The sequence below is a fragment of the Salmo salar genome, chromosome ssa29, assembly GCF_905237065.1.
Source record: "Salmo salar chromosome ssa29, Ssal_v3.1, whole genome shotgun sequence".
Taxonomy (NCBI): domain Eukaryota; kingdom Metazoa; phylum Chordata; class Actinopteri; order Salmoniformes; family Salmonidae; genus Salmo; species Salmo salar.
This window is the reverse complement of record NC_059470.1, coordinates 12,454,644-12,469,801: the sequence shown is the minus strand read 5'-3', so window position 1 is coordinate 12,469,801 and position 15,158 is coordinate 12,454,644. Positions and strand designations below refer to the sequence as shown.

The 15,158-nt window shown below is 43.1% G+C and overlaps 1 protein-coding gene across 1 annotated transcript; it reads right to left on the bottom strand.

The window, feature by feature from the left end:
* Positions 1-14,924, bottom strand: LOC106590155 (uncharacterized). Its single transcript, XM_014180806.2, has 4 exons — positions 14,834-14,924; positions 10,603-11,261; positions 9,722-9,881; positions 1-9,263 (listed from the first exon to the last, which is right to left on the bottom strand). Exons 2-4 carry the CDS (start codon positions 11,242-11,244, stop codon positions 1,807-1,809), a joined length of 8,259 nt encoding a protein of 2,752 aa, XP_014036281.2. The 5' UTR covers positions 11,245-11,261; positions 14,834-14,924; the 3' UTR covers positions 1-1,806.
* Positions 14,925-15,158: the final 234 nt, after the last annotated feature.

Below are 15,158 nucleotides of genomic sequence, written 5' to 3'. Positions count from 1 at the left end.
ATCACAGCTGCCAGAAATGTACACCTATGATAGAAGTAGTGTAATAAAAGTTTGTTATCGCAAGTTGTGCTTAGGGCTATCGTTTATAAATGCAAATCTAGAGATTTGCTTTCTGAATTCATTCTATACTTTATGAATTCACTCTCATGTAATGATGCGAGAGAAATGCATTTACACAAATAAATGAACTGTACAGCTAATACACTATACAACGTTAAGTACCAGGGGGTTACTGACAGACAATACATTTCTAGAGCTTGTGATCAAGCACCGTTTTGACCACACTGCACAGGCATGACCATGAACCTTGAAGGGGGGTCATTCCACCAATTAGGTGCCTTTTGAGTAGTGTAACTTGGTGAAACAAAACAAACATTTTGTTTCACCTAATAAAAAAATTCTGTCATAAAGAGCACATGTTCAACTTAATAAAAAATGTTTTCCCATCTCAAGAGGTTTAAACCCTGTTACACATCACCATAACAGGGTTGATGGCTTCATCTTAAATCATCCATAAATCCCCTTGTGACAGGAGGAGGCAATTGAATGCTAGCTTCCCAATTGTTTTTTTTATTGTTAAAACATTTATAGCCTGTCTATCTATGGGCAACAGCGTTGATGTGTTATGCTAGACCTGCTCAGTTTTCCACCGCAAATTGCTCAAAATAGTAGAACCAGCTCGCCTGCTTTTACACGGTTTGACTATTAGATGTTCAGTGTTTTGTTGTTTTTTTTATTTAAAAAATATATAGAAATGTAAAAAAGGAATTGTTTACCATATTGAGTTGAGTTCACGTTATAGGGCTCACCTTGTGGTCCCGTGTGGCTCAGTTGGTAGAGCATGGTGTTTGCAACACCAAGGTTGTGGGTTCGATTCCCACGGGGGACCAGTACAGAGAAAAAATGTATCAAATGTATGCATTCACTACTGTAAGTCGCTCTGGATAAGATTGTCTGGTAAAATGTAAAAGAGGGACGGTTGTTGTTTTTTTATCTTAAAATGAATCACTAATCACATGAAATAAATTATCTTTATTCATATAAAAAATCAGATTTATAGAATTTTCCATGTGGTCTATATTAAAGGGAACTTTATTTAATATAGCACTTTTAAATTCTATATTTGTGCACAGTTTCTACTTAAAATATCAAAGGGACGCAGAAGGCACTGATTTTGTGGTACGACCCAGAGGCATGTTAGGTTCTGAGTAAAGGGGATTGCCATTGCGTGACATCAGTGAGGACCTGATCTAAAGCGTTTTAAACAAGATTACAGTAATGCACAGGATGCTCATTCTTAGGACAGCCCACCTACCTAGTGCTAATGGAGGGTGGAAAATACACAGTACACAGAAAATACACAGTACACAGAAAATACACAGTCAAGGTGTTATTGTAAATATATGTACAGATGCCATATTTACAGAATATATTAAAAGGTATTAAAAGTTGAACATGGCATAACAGATTGTTGAGTAAAATGTTTTTTGGAAAATTGTACAATTCACATGATATAAAAAAAACTAGTGAAATAAGTTTCATCCATTAGTGTTGTCTATTCCACCGAAGTTATTGTAAAATGTATATTTTCTTAACAATCTATTACAATGTGTTACGATATCATGCTGTATAAGCCATCATAGTGGCAACGTTAATGTTCAGGCACAAAGTATTCATTAATAACTTTATCCCACAGGACACACTGAGTCTTATCCATCTTAAAGAAAAATATGACATCTCCTAGTACCTTGAATGCCCTCAGTAATAAGCTGACTTTTGCAGAGAGCCCATATTTAAGTGTCACAGTCAAAGGATGGGGCAGTGCTGGCCACAGGAGAAGTAGAGAATCTCTAGTACATCTGGCTCCTGTGGAATTTTCTTGACATCTGTCTGACCTTTGCCAGACTGACCTTTGCCAGGCTGGACCACCACAACCTTTCCACCTCCCGGGCCTTCTATCAGAGGGTGCACTTTATTATCTGGCATCTTGAAGTCAGTAGGGGAAAAAGCTGGCAGTGTTCCATTCTTCTCAGCCCACAACTTGGGTTCCTCTGCATTGTCTTTACTGTCCTTCGAGATGTCACCCATGGCACTGCCCTTGCTGACAGAACTTAGGTCATCCTGGTACGGGTCTGAGTCACAGCCATGAGGCAGGTTGAAATAGGTGCACTTTGCCACTAAAGGCTTCACAGTCTTCACCATGTCCTCCCGATCGTTGTGGCCGAAAAGGGAGTAAGGAACATCTTCTTTTGTATGTTTGCACTCATCTTCAGTTAACACAGATGTGTTCTTGTTTATATTAATAGGCTCTGAAACAGACTTTCTGATCACGCACTCTCTGAGGAGCCACCTATTTTCATCTATCGGGACACAGTCTCCAGGCCCGACCTGTGTATTGAAGGCGAGACAACGCGTTGGCTCACTGTATGTGTCAAAAGAGCTTGTGGCATTGAAGTATGATAAGTCCAACATTACTTTGGTCCGTGCATTATGGAATGGGGAAAGGCTGATCTTACCAGGAAATTCTCTGGACTTTGGTCTTGGGACAGATATTGGCTGACTTTCACTGGCAAGGACTTTTTCATTTGTATCTTTCTTCCCATAAAGCCTTTCAATAGTTCTCCTGACAAAGCCTTTTGTGATGGATTTCTTCACGGAATCATCCTCACCACTGGACATCTCAGTTGACGTCAGTGATCGATGACTACCGTCAGAAGTCTCTGGTCTGTTGTCAGACAGATCTGAGCTGTTTGGGCTGGTTAGTCTTGTTTGTCCATACTGAATGTCCACAAGGCTTTTTGCCATAAACATTTCCTTTATTTTCTTGACTCTATTTCCCTCAGGCTCTCTAGTTATACAGCCATCATAGCTAAATGCTAGCGAGGAGGATTGTGGAGCTGGGGGGGACGTGACTACAGTTTCTGATGTATTTATAGGCCACGTTGTCCTTTTACAAGTGTGCACAGAAGCTTTGTCTTGCTCTTTGACATCCTCAATAACATAATTGGTTGTTTGCGTCTCAGATGCTTCCTCCACAAGCTCGGCTTGTTCATTAGATAGATGGGATACGTTTGTTAAATCATCGCCATCTGAGAAAGCGGGAACCTTTATGTGGGCAAACGGTTTGATGCCCGTTGTCTCTGTAGTAATGCTTTTCCTTTGCTCTACATCAGCAATCTTCTTATCCAATAGTTTTACTCGCTCTGCTACAGATGGTAATGGTTCCTCAAAACGGTTGGTTGTTTTTGCCTCAGTCGTTTCGTATTTCGTATCCTCCTCAAACGGCTGTTTCTCTACGAAGCTTTCCTCGTACTCTGCATAACTCTCATCCTCTGTATATGGCTCATCCTTTACGCCAACATGTTCTGCCTCAGAGCTAGGCAGCTTCTCTTCATAGCGTACCTGCTTCTTCTCTGTGCTACGCCGATTATCCTCAACGTTGGCTTCTTCTGCAGTATCAGACTGTTGTTCAAAGCTAACATGCTGCTCACTATCCTTTCCGCTGTCCTTATCCATCCTGTCATCACTAGAATGCTGTTTGACCAAGCTAGGCTTAATTTCTATGACAGTAGACACTATTTCTTTTTCGGTAGTCTGCTTCATCCATAAGTGAGTCTGCTCATCCTTCACGTTAATGTGTGCATTTGCATTGGGAAGGTTGTCTGCCCGGTTTTCCTCTTCCTCGTCTAAGCTAGCCTGGTCGTCTTCAGGGGTAAACTCTCTTTCCTTTCTACTAACCTGCATCTCTATACATTTAACCTCTTTCTCTTCATGACTTGGTTGGTTCTCAATGTGACATTCAAGCTCTTCCTCTAAGCTAGCCTGCTCTTCTTCAAGACTAGACATGCTTTCCTCACTGCTAACCTTTACATCTGTATATTTAACCTCAGGCTTTTCATGGGTTGGTTTGTTCGCAACATGACGTTCCAGCTCTTCATCTGAGCTAGTCTGGTCTTCTTTAGGGGTGGACTTTCCATTCTCACTGCTATCCTGCAGGTCCAAGCATTTGGCCTCTGGGTCCTCATGGTTTTGGCCTATGTGACACTCACATTCTTCCTCTGAGCTAGCCTGGACTTTTTCTACGCTTTCCTTACAGCTGACCTGCTGCTCCATAGATGTAACCTCCTGCCCCACATGACTTGGTGGGTTCTCAATGTAGTATTCCTGGTCTTCCTTCAAGCTTTCCTCCTCCTTACTGCTAACCTTCAACTCAACATATTTAACCTCTGGCTCCTCTTGGTCGTTTGGTTGGTTCTCAAATGGACCTTCCTGTTCTTCCTCTGAGCTAGCCTGGTGTTGTTCAGCAGTGGACTTTCCTTCCTCATTACCAAGCTGGTGCTCCATAGTGTTGATCTCTTGCTCCACATGTGGGTTCTCAATGTAGTATTCTTGCTCTTTCTTCAAGCTTTCTTCCTCCTTCACATAGCCTGCTTGTATGTCCCCATCCTTCTCTTTAGCTGCCACAGAACAGGCTGTCTTGTCCAAATAGCCATCATGCAGTACTAAACTGTAAGCTTGCTCTATCTCTGAGGATGTCTGTTCTTCATCATGGTCAACCTGTTTGTGTGTACATTTAGCCTCCTCTTCCCAGTTGTCAGAACCTTCCTTATTTGCTGCCTGTCTGTTTCTGTGGCAAATGTAATCCTCTTTAAAGATGTGTTCTTCTGAGGAGAAGTACTGCTCTTGCCTACTGCTTGGGCTCTCTGGGATTGGTGACGTTGTATTTTCAGCCACCTCTTTGGGATGGTGAATATTTGTAAATGTTTTAATGATGGATTTAACATCAACATTAGCCTCTATATTAAGCACATTATCATTGGCAGCCTCTTCCTTAGGGACTGCAGTTGAATTGGCATTTACCCTTCCCTCTGGGGATGACTCCACTTTTTCATGAGCTTTTTTAGACATTTTTATTTCATTTCCATCCATGCTCACCCCTGTTGAAAGGGCTGCCAATGCTTCCTTGACCTTTTCAGGCGCATCAAGCTCATTTATTAGCTCATCGATATCCAGTGTTTTTTCTTTAATGTTGTAGTCCTCCAATGGGCGTGTCTCAAACAAGAGATCATGCTCTGAACTGTTCAGTGCTGAGCTGCGACTTCTGACTTTGTCATTGAGTTCCTGGAAGCCCTTCCAACTTTGCAGCAGTTGTGCTGAAGTAGACTTTTGCAAATCTGACAAGCTAGCTTTCAACTCCTCTGCATCCTCTATGTTGGCAATTTCTCTCAGAGACTCTATCATTTTCAAAGCCTCAGCACAGCTTACACTGTTTGCATTCAATTCAGGTATGTTCCAGTTAGTGAAGCATTCCTTTAAGGTAATAACAGATAAGAATGCCAGGAGAGCTTTGGAGGATGACCCAAATGTAGAGGCCACATGGGAGGAGAAATCAGGTAAGCTGTTTGACTTTTCAAGACAAGATGGACGATTGTTGTGTGTGATTTGTCTAATTGACCGAATTGAGAAACAGAGCTTCTCTAGCACAGGTTTCATGTCTGGCTGGGGAGGCAGTTTTTCTCTGTATGATGGTATCTGTGCTTTTGTTAGAGGCTCCTCTGCTGTTACTTTTGTACTGTCTCCCTGATCTGAATTGCTCAGGTTATCATCACCATTTGTCTCTTCATGATTCACCAAAGCGGGACTGGGAGGTATTGGTGTCTTCTTCATGGAGGAATTGAGGTGTACTGGCGTTGACTTAGGCGATAATGGCGTTTGGTGGCTTTTCCTTGGTAAAGGTGTCCTTTTCAAGGTGGGACTTACTGGGGATGATTCGATTTCCAGAGAGTGATTTCTAGATACTGGCTTTTTTTTTGCCTTGAGTCTCATAGGTGGTGACACTATTTCCAAAGTCTGAGAATATGGTGACAGTCTATTTTTCAATGTGCGATTACTAGGTACTGGTATCTTTTCTGAAGAGAGATTACTGGGAGCTGACTTATTTCTCGTCATAAGAGTGGGTAAATTTGTTCTTTCAGGTGAAAAATTGTTGTGCAATTGTGTTTTCAAAGAGATATGTCTTGGTAGTGGTGTCCTTCCTTGTTGAGGACTGCTAGATAATTGGGTCTTTTCTGAAGTGGAGTCACTGGGTAATGAAGACTTATTTGGTGGCGATGTCTCTTCCAATGAGTGGCTGTTAGGTAGTTGTGTTTTATCTACTGCGATTTGACCAGGATTTGATAACTGGGCCTTCTCCAAAGTAGGATTACTGGACAATGAAGACTTCTCCACTGACAATCTTCTGAGTGATAGTTGCTTTTCTAGGGAGGCATTACTGATCAATCGTGTCTTCTTCGTTGGGAGTTTAGGTGATGATGTTTCTTTCAGAGTGGAGTGGTTGAACAATGTTGTTTTTTCCAATACATGGCCAGTGGGTGATAGAGCCTCCTCTGATGAGGGGGAGATTGATAAGGCTCTTTCATCTGATGTGAGATTAGTAGGTGATGTCGAGATGAAACATGAGGGACTACTAGCTAATGAAGCCTCATTTAAGACATTGTTGGATGTTAAGGTTTTAGCAGGCTGTGATGTCTTGTCAGATGAGAGACCATTGGAGATTGGTGCCTTATCCACCAACACTTTTTCCACAGTAGGACCACTGGATATTGAAGACTTCTCAGCTGAGGCTTTCCTGAATGATAGTTGCTTTTCCAGGGAGAGATTACTGAGCAATCGTGTCTTTTTTGTCGAGAGTTTAGGTGATGGTGCTTCTTTCAGAGTGGAGTGGTTGAACAATGTCTTTTCAAATACATGGCCAGTCGGTGACGGAGCCTTGTCTGATGAAGGACTGCTTGGTAAGGGTTGTTCTTCATAACCTAAACTACTAGGCGATGAACACATTAAATATGAGGGACTGCTAGCTACTGAAGACACATCTAAGACTTTGTTGGACAATGGCGTCTTCTCTGTTTGTGTTTTAGCAGGCAGTGGTGTCTTCTCAGGCGAGAGACTGTTTGAGACTGGGATCTTCTCTTTTAAGGAGCTATTTGGTACTAATGTATTTTCCAATGACAGATCATTTGGAATTGGTAGCTTCTCTACTGAGATCTTTATGGGCATTGATGTTTGTTCCAACGAAGGACTGTCAGAGGGTGATGGCTTTTCTACTGAGATTATTGCAGGAGGAAAGACAGAGAAACCGTTGGAGAGAGCTGGATTTTCAGCTGAGGGATTAGTGGGCAACCTTTCCTGTATAGTATCAATGTGTAATGGGGTCTTTTGCAATGATGGGTCAGAAGGACATGGTAATGTTGTGTTTTCCATAGTCAGGTTTGTCTGTGTTGCTATATTTTCAAATGTTCTATGTGGAAATGCTGCTGTTACCAAAGATGGACTACTTGGTGTTTGTGTTTTTTCTTTCAAAAAACAAGACGCATCTTCTTCAATATCCATTTCACAATTGATTTCTGACACATCTGGAACAATGTCCCCCTCAGTTTCTACCTGAGACATTGTTGGTGTCTCCACATTTTGAGTTTCCTCCACTGGGTCTGGGTACACAGTTGGGAGGGCTTTCTCTAGCCAGTTCTCAACATATTCATTGATATTAGAAGAGGATGAAAGGAGTGACGGCAGTGACATATCATGACTCTCTTTTTGAATCCTTCTCTCCTCGTGCACGGACCTCCGCCTTTTCAGTGTTCCCTTCACCTGGGCCTCCGTAGGAAATGAAACGTGCAATAATTTCTTCTTTACTGAAACTGAAGTTTCATTTCCATTTTCACTAACATTTAGTTCTTTCACTGACGATTCCTTTGGGTTTTCAATATTTAATTTGATTTCCTTTCCTTTTAGTTTATTTTTCATTAGACTTCTGGCAGGTTTTGGTCCATAAATTTTCCTTATTGATGCATTGCGGCTAAACCCCCCAGTTTTCACTCTTTTATTGTTTTCAGGGCCATTTGCATTACTCTCTTTACGTCTTTTGTCTGGTGTTGTACTCTTACGAACCTGGTACTTTCTCAATTTGGGCTTTGAGAAACTTTTCTTGACTTTCTTTACACCTTTATTGGTGGAATTTTCTTTGCTTGCTTCAGAGACCAACTTTGGGGTCTCATTGTCTTTGGTGGGCTTGGAGAGACTGGTTTTATGGACATTTAGTACCCTGTTTTTTAGGACAGATCCTCCAGCCTTAAATGTGGGTATGGTGAAGTCAGATGACAGAGACTGGTCAGCCCTCCGCACGCTGATCGACTCTGAGGCTGTAGATAGTCTTTCCAGCTCCATCTCTAAGTCATTACTGGAGGAGAAGCGGGCTGTTTCCGAGGTGGCTGGTCTCCCATACATCAGACCATACATGGACACACCCTGGACACTGTACTGGCTGTTATCAAGGAAATTGTCCTGACAGGTCTGCTGCTCGTATATGTGCATTACACTTTCTCTGACTTCCTCCTCACCATTTTGGATCTGTAAAATCTCAGCCGCCCCAGATTTAAAAGTGGATTGCATCTTATTGTAGTTGTTGATATCCATAGAGCCAACTCTCCTTGGTTTAGGGACTGGCCTGCTGCTGCATTGTCTGACCATGCAGTACTCCTCTTTGACCTCTCCATTCTTAGTTGTCTCTCTGTAGGAGTATGATCCCACAATGTTCTCCTGAATCTCATCTCCTGATGGTGTGTTGATGTTCTCCAATGAGGCCTGCTTCTGTCTGGATCTCCTGGGTCCTGGGGTAGGAGCCCTCCTGAGAGAGACCTCACCGACATGTATTTTAGAATTATCCTCATCTCCTTCCACACTGGTAAGTCCACTGGCCTCTGGAGACATATCATCCTCATCATCATGATCATCCTTTTTAGCATTGTACCCACTGATGGTGCCCATGGCGTTGGGTTGTGTTGGTGGTAGGGCATTGGACTCAGGAGATCTGATCTCCAGCTCAGACTCAGCCACACTGAGCTGGCTGGCCACACTGGACCTGGTCAGGGTGGTGGTCCAGTGGATGGTCTCCTCCTCCTTGATGGTCAGTCGTACCTTCATCTCCACCGTCATGCTGCCATCCTGGTTCACCCGAAAGGACTTCTCAATGTCATCATCACCGGGCATACCGTTGTCTGCCCCTTCATGTCCGTTGTAGGTGTCGGCGTCCGTTTCGGCAACTGACTCCAGAAAATGGCCAGCCTCCAGCACCACAGATCCCGTGTTGTTACTGGGGAGGTCACACTGACTTCCTGCAATGGAGTGGTGTATCTGATTCACAAAGTATCTCTCTGACGATGAGGAGAAAAGACGTGATTTGCTGCTGGATACAGACTTCTTTTTCCCTTTGGAGTGGATCAAAGGAGAGAATGTGAAAAATGATGGATGGACATTTTTTGGAGGCAAGGATGTTTCAGCAGGTCATCAAATCCCCCAGAAGCAAGAAGAAAAAGAGAACAAAAACATTAGTTAGAAAACCAGATCCACTGTCCACACTGTTCTTACTGCATAATGACTGGCCGCATATAAAGATGTAGGTCATCCATGGTATTATGGATGAAACTAACGTCTCAGCACTTTCCCACTGCTTATCCCGTAACGGTACGTAGACAGGGAGGGGATAGATTACCGCTAGTACAGTAGCACTGTAGATGTGACATACATTCATGTCTAACAGTGCATTTTCATATTCTCAAAGTAATGAGAAACATGGCAGTTAAAAGGGATATGCTGTCAAAATTCTATTTAAATCATCAAGGCAAAACATACAAAATGTTGAGTGAACATAGCTAATTGGACTTACGGAGTGCCGGTTGTTTTAGTCTTTTAGATGCCATTCGTCTGGCAGGAAGCCATGTTGGAGCAGAAGATCTCTGTGTCTTGTAGTTTCCAGACTTAAAGGCCTCCCGACCGGCAGCTACTACAATCCCAGAGCATAGAATCAGAGCAGGGAGCCCATCCACCTGTAGACAGACAAATTAAATATTTTTATTGTACTCTAATAATAGTGGAATTCAATTTTGATTTGAAAAACGGCATCTATTAATTATTAAAATAGCCCACTTTTAAAATCCTGCCTTAAAGCTAATACTGTATTTATCCAAATTATTTTCACCAAATATGTACCTAAATCATGTAGGTACCTAAATCATGTGCAGTTTGCTAAAAAATAGAAGTAGAAGAGTTGAAATGATCAATTGAATTGTTTGTAATTGATAAATTGATAATTCAATAAATATTGGACAGCAAGGCTAAATCAATCTCATGACACATTAAAAAAAAGGTGAACTTTCTGAGGTCCCTACTCCCTAGAAACAGTATCCCAGAATGCCTTCTCGGTTAATATGATTAACAATTAAGGAGCTTAGGACTTTCTCTTTCTCTGGCTGTTATGTGTCAGTCAGGCAACATGCTGCCAATCAGTTAAGGCTGGGTCACCTCCAGTCATGACGTGAGGGCATCGCAGGATAATACCAATGTTGAGTGAGGTAAGAGTTGAGTGCCTGAACCTCTAAAGGAGAGGCACACGTGTTTGGTTACAGTATCAACTGTGGTGTCCTGCTCTAACTGGAGCTTGAGGTTGAACATATGAAAGAAGTGTTACTAAACAATAACAAGCAAATCTGAATTATTATTATTATTATCAGTAACTGTAGTGTCCATAGGCATGGAGAGAGCACTTACCCTTCTTCCATCCGGTGTGTGTAGTTTGACCACAGGAAAGTGCATCAACTCGGACACGTAATCCAGCAGCGCCTCAAAGGTGGGAGTGGTCCTTTTCTGTAGCATCATATTGTGTTTGACACTTGGGTCCCCATTCCGAAACACCATTAGCCTCTTAGGTGTGCGCACAGTCACAGGTGTTTTTTTGCGCATGGGCCTGCCAGGGTTCTGTTTGGCCAGTTGCAAGGCCCGACGGCGGGCGCTCATGGGCCTGGCATGGTACCAGGGCGGAAGCTTCTTACAGGCTGCTGCCATGTTGATGGGTTTGACCTTCCGCTGGTCTGAGCAGATGTAGGCCTTCCCATCCTCCAGTTCATCTAGTGTGTGCACCGCATGGACACCCCGCGGGGTGGTGATGTTCCTCACTCCGAACGGCAGCGGGACCTTCTTGGAGAGGCTGTCCAGGAGGGCATCGAAGGTCTTAAAGGTGCGGCTGTTGATGGCCATGCGCAGGCCACTGAACTGAGGGTCACCGCTCTTGTAGAAGCAGACGTGCTTGGAGGCGATGGGGTCTGTGATATAGGGGTGACGTGACGTGGTCACTGTGTGCCCACTCCCCGAGGACTGGTCCTGGGGGGGCCTTCTTGGCCCCACCTCACTCATTTTGGCTGGTTGATAGGCTATGGAGAGAAAGAGGAGATGAATGACAGTGGGTCATTTAATTAGAAGAAATCATGATAAACAGTAGATTGATTATTATCAAATCAAATCACATTTTATTTGTCACGGGCCGAATACAACAGGTGTAGGTAGACCTTACAGTGAAATGCTTACTTACAAGCCCTTAACCAACAATGCCGTTTTAAGAAAATACCTAAAAAAACTAAGTAAAAGTAACAAATAATTAAAGAGCAGCAGTAAAATAACAATAGCGAGGCTATATACAGGGGGTACCGGTACAGAGTCAATGTGCGGGGGCACAGGTTAGTCAAGGTAATTGAGGTAATATGTACATATAGGTAGAGTTATTAAAGTGACTATGCATAGATAATAAACAGAGAGTAGCAGCAGTGTAAAAAAGAGAGGGGGGGCAATGCAAATAGTCTGGGTAGCCATTTGATTAGATGTTCAGGAGTCTTATGGCTTGGGGTAGAAGCTGTTAAGAAGCCTTTTGGACCTAGACTTGGCGCTCCGGTACCGCTTGCCGTGCGGTAGGAGAGAGAACAGTCTATGACTAGCGTGGCTGGAGACTTTGACAATTTTTAGGGTCTTCATCTGACACCGCCTGGTATAGAGGTCCTGGATGGCAGGAAGCTTGGCCCGAGTGATGTAATGGGCCATACGCACTACCCTCTTTAGTGCCTTGCGGTCGGAGGCGAGCAGTTGCTATACCAGCCAGTGATGCAACCAGTCAGGATGCTATTGATGGTGCAGCTGTAGAACCTTTTGAGGATCTGAGGACCCATGTCAAATCTTTTCAGTCTCCTGAGGGGGAATTGGCTTTGTCATGCCCTCTTCACGACTGTCTTAGTGTGTTTGGACCATGATAGTTCATTGGTGATGTGGACACCAATGAACTTGAAGCTCTCAACCTTCTCTACTGCAGCCCCGTCGATGAGAATGGGGGCGGGCTAGGTCCACAATCATCTCCTTTGTCTTGATCACGTTGAGGGAGAGGTTGTTGTCCTGGCACCACACGGCCAGGTCTCTGACCTCCTCCCTATAGGCTTTCTCATCGTTGTTAGTGATCAGGCCTACCACTGTTGTGTCATCTGCAAACTTGATGATGGTGTTGGAGTCGTGCCTGTCCAGCAGTCATGAGTGAACAGGGAGTACAGGTACAGGGAGGGACTGACCACGCACCCCTGAGGGGCCCCCGTGTTGAGGATCAGCGTGGCAGATGTGTTGTTACCTAATCTTACCACCTGGGGGTGGCCCGTCAGGAAGTCCAGGATCCAGTTGCAGAGGGAGGTGTTTAGTCCCAGGGTCCTTAGCTTAGTGATGAGCTTTGAAGGCACTATGGTGTTGAATGCTGAGCTGTAGTCAATGATAGCATTCTCACATAGGTGTTCCTTGTCCAGGTGGGAAATGGTAGTGTTGAGTGCAATAGAGATTGCGTCATCTGTGGATCTGTTGGGGCGGTATGCAAGTTGGAGTGGGTCTAGGGTTTCTGGGATAATGGTGTTGATGTGAGCCATGACCAGCCTTTCAAAGCACTTCATGGCTACAGATGTGAGTGCTACGGGTCGGTAGTCATTTAGGCAGGTTACCTTAGTGTTCTTGGGCACAGGGACTATGCTGGTCTGCTTGAAACATGTTGGTATTACAGACTCAGTCAGGGACAGGTTGAAAATATCAGTGAAGACACTTGCCAGTTGGTCAGCGCATGTTCGGAGTACACGTCCTGGTAATCCGCCTGGCCCTGCGGCCTTGTGAATGTTGACCTGTTTAAAGGTCTTACTCACATTGGCTAAGGAGAGCGTGATCACACAGTCATCCAGAACATCTGATGCTCTCATGCATGCTTCAGTGTTACTTGCCTCGAAGCGATCGTAGACGTAATGTAGCTCATCCGACGAGCATTGGAGTTGGTGCAGTACGATTCAATCTTAGTCCTCTATTGACTCTTTGCCTGTTTGATGGTTTGTCGAAGGGCATATCGGGATTTTTTTTATAAGCTTCCGGGTTAGAGTCCTGCTCCATGAAAGCGGCAGCTCTACTCTTTAGCGCAGTGCGGATGTTGCCTGTAATCCATGGATTCTAGTTGGGGTATGTACGTACGGTCACTGTGGCGACGACGTCATCGATGCACTTATTGATGAAGCCAGTGACTGATGTGGTGCACTCCTCAATGCCATCGGAAGAATCCCGGAACATGTTCCAGTCTGTGCTAGCAAAACAGTCCTGTAGCTTAGCATCTGCTTCATCTGACCACTTTCGTATTGACCGAGTCACTGGTGCTTCCTGCTTTTAGTTTTTGTTCTCATATTAATCTTGTCCATCTATGACAAAAAAGGTTTTTTTTGTTTAAAGTCTATTGGCTATAAATCGATTTCTGAATGTGCTACAGCAACAAAAACCACTCTCTCCTGCTGCGTTATGATGTAAGGATTCCAGGCATATGCGTTGTTAGTGGCTGGGACGTAGGGTTCAGCCGGGAGTTGATGGACAGTCCGAAGATCGAATGAAATGGTAGAAGGGACATCCCAGCTTAAAGTGGTGTCAGATTTCACATCCTGCTTAACACAGGCAGAAGAGACATACTGCTGCGTCCGTGAGAATCAGGGCTACCGCTCAATGCAAGGCATTTCGATTTATAATAAAAAATGTTGGTTGGAACCAGAACAGGTCCTCAAAACAGGGGACTTTACACCTAAGAGGTTTTAAAGTGCTGTGAAAATATTTTCAAAATTAGTAATACATCATACAAGTGGGAGGTAATGTAACAATTATCTTTCCTTATGTACTTGAATGAGTATGCTATTTCAAGTATTTAAAAAAGTATTTATTTTTTGTCTATTATATAGGATCTTTACCAAAGAAGAAGTGAACACATGATGATTATGACCACAGGCTTAACACAACAGACAGGCCCCATTAGCAATGCTCATTACGCATAAAGGACATCAACAAAATCACATTTTCCTCGTTAGGCCTAATTGTTTACTGGTCCGATTAAACTGGTAACAGATTGAGTGACGTCTTGAGGGCATATGTTGTTTACTTCAAGGGACATGGTGTTATCAGGCTTAACAGACTACTGAGAAGTGGAACCTTGCATGACTGACATTTTCAATTGCCTAATTACCCATGTATAGGTTATTGCTGACTACAACAATGAATGAAACAACATTGTAATTCATTATATAGGATTCTTTGCTATTTCAGGCTATTGGATAATATTAAAGTAGTTGAAAATAGTTTAGTCTCTTTGATCCAATTTCTGATCAGGAATTTGTACAAATAAACATTTGTGCCGATAGTGTAACTATTTATCACATAGGCCCTTTCATTTCTATCACAAAATATTATTGTAAAGTAACATTGCCGACACTGTTATATGGTAGAAATATACACCGTTATCTATATTTTACCTACAAGGTTATCTATGTGTTACCTACAAAGTAGCTAGGCTAAAGGTAGATTAATTTGAACAGAGGTATGTGCGACAGCTCAACTCCTCTCATCGACAATAAAACGAAAACAAAAGTAAATTAACATTTCATTAACATAAAAGATTGAGTAAACTCACCTAATATCCCATGATAAAAATGCCAGTTGGTGTATCCACAAAAGTATCGACAAAATGTTGTCCCATGCTCTGCATTATGGCTACTGTTGGCCAGCTCGGTGCTGGGAGCTAAGGGTTATTTAGGGAGGCAACATCATGGTTAATTTGCTTAATCTTTGCTGAAAGATAATCTCCCCTAGAACAGTGTTGTGTGTGAAGAGAGCGACTATACATTGCCCAGATCAAAGAATATAATTAATTCAGCTATCATTCATTGTTTCCAGGAAGTAATTTGAGAGATTCCCACCTGAGGTGATAACGTACTGTACTTTTAGAATTTAAATTT

Excerpts from the sequence above, each read along its gene's own strand:
- LOC106590155 (XM_014180806.2), bottom strand. The coding sequence starts at position 11,244 with ATGAGTGAGGTGGGGCCAAGAAGGCCCCCCCAGGACCAGTCCTCGGGG. Across the intron at positions 9,882-10,602 it reads ACACACCGGATGGAAGAAGG|GTGGATGGGCTCCCTGCTCT; the intron begins GTAAGTGCTCTC and ends GTCTGTCTACAG. Across the intron at positions 9,264-9,721 it reads ACTAAAACAACCGGCACTCC|GGAAAAAGAAGTCTGTATCC; the intron begins GTAAGTCCAATT and ends TCCACTCCAAAG.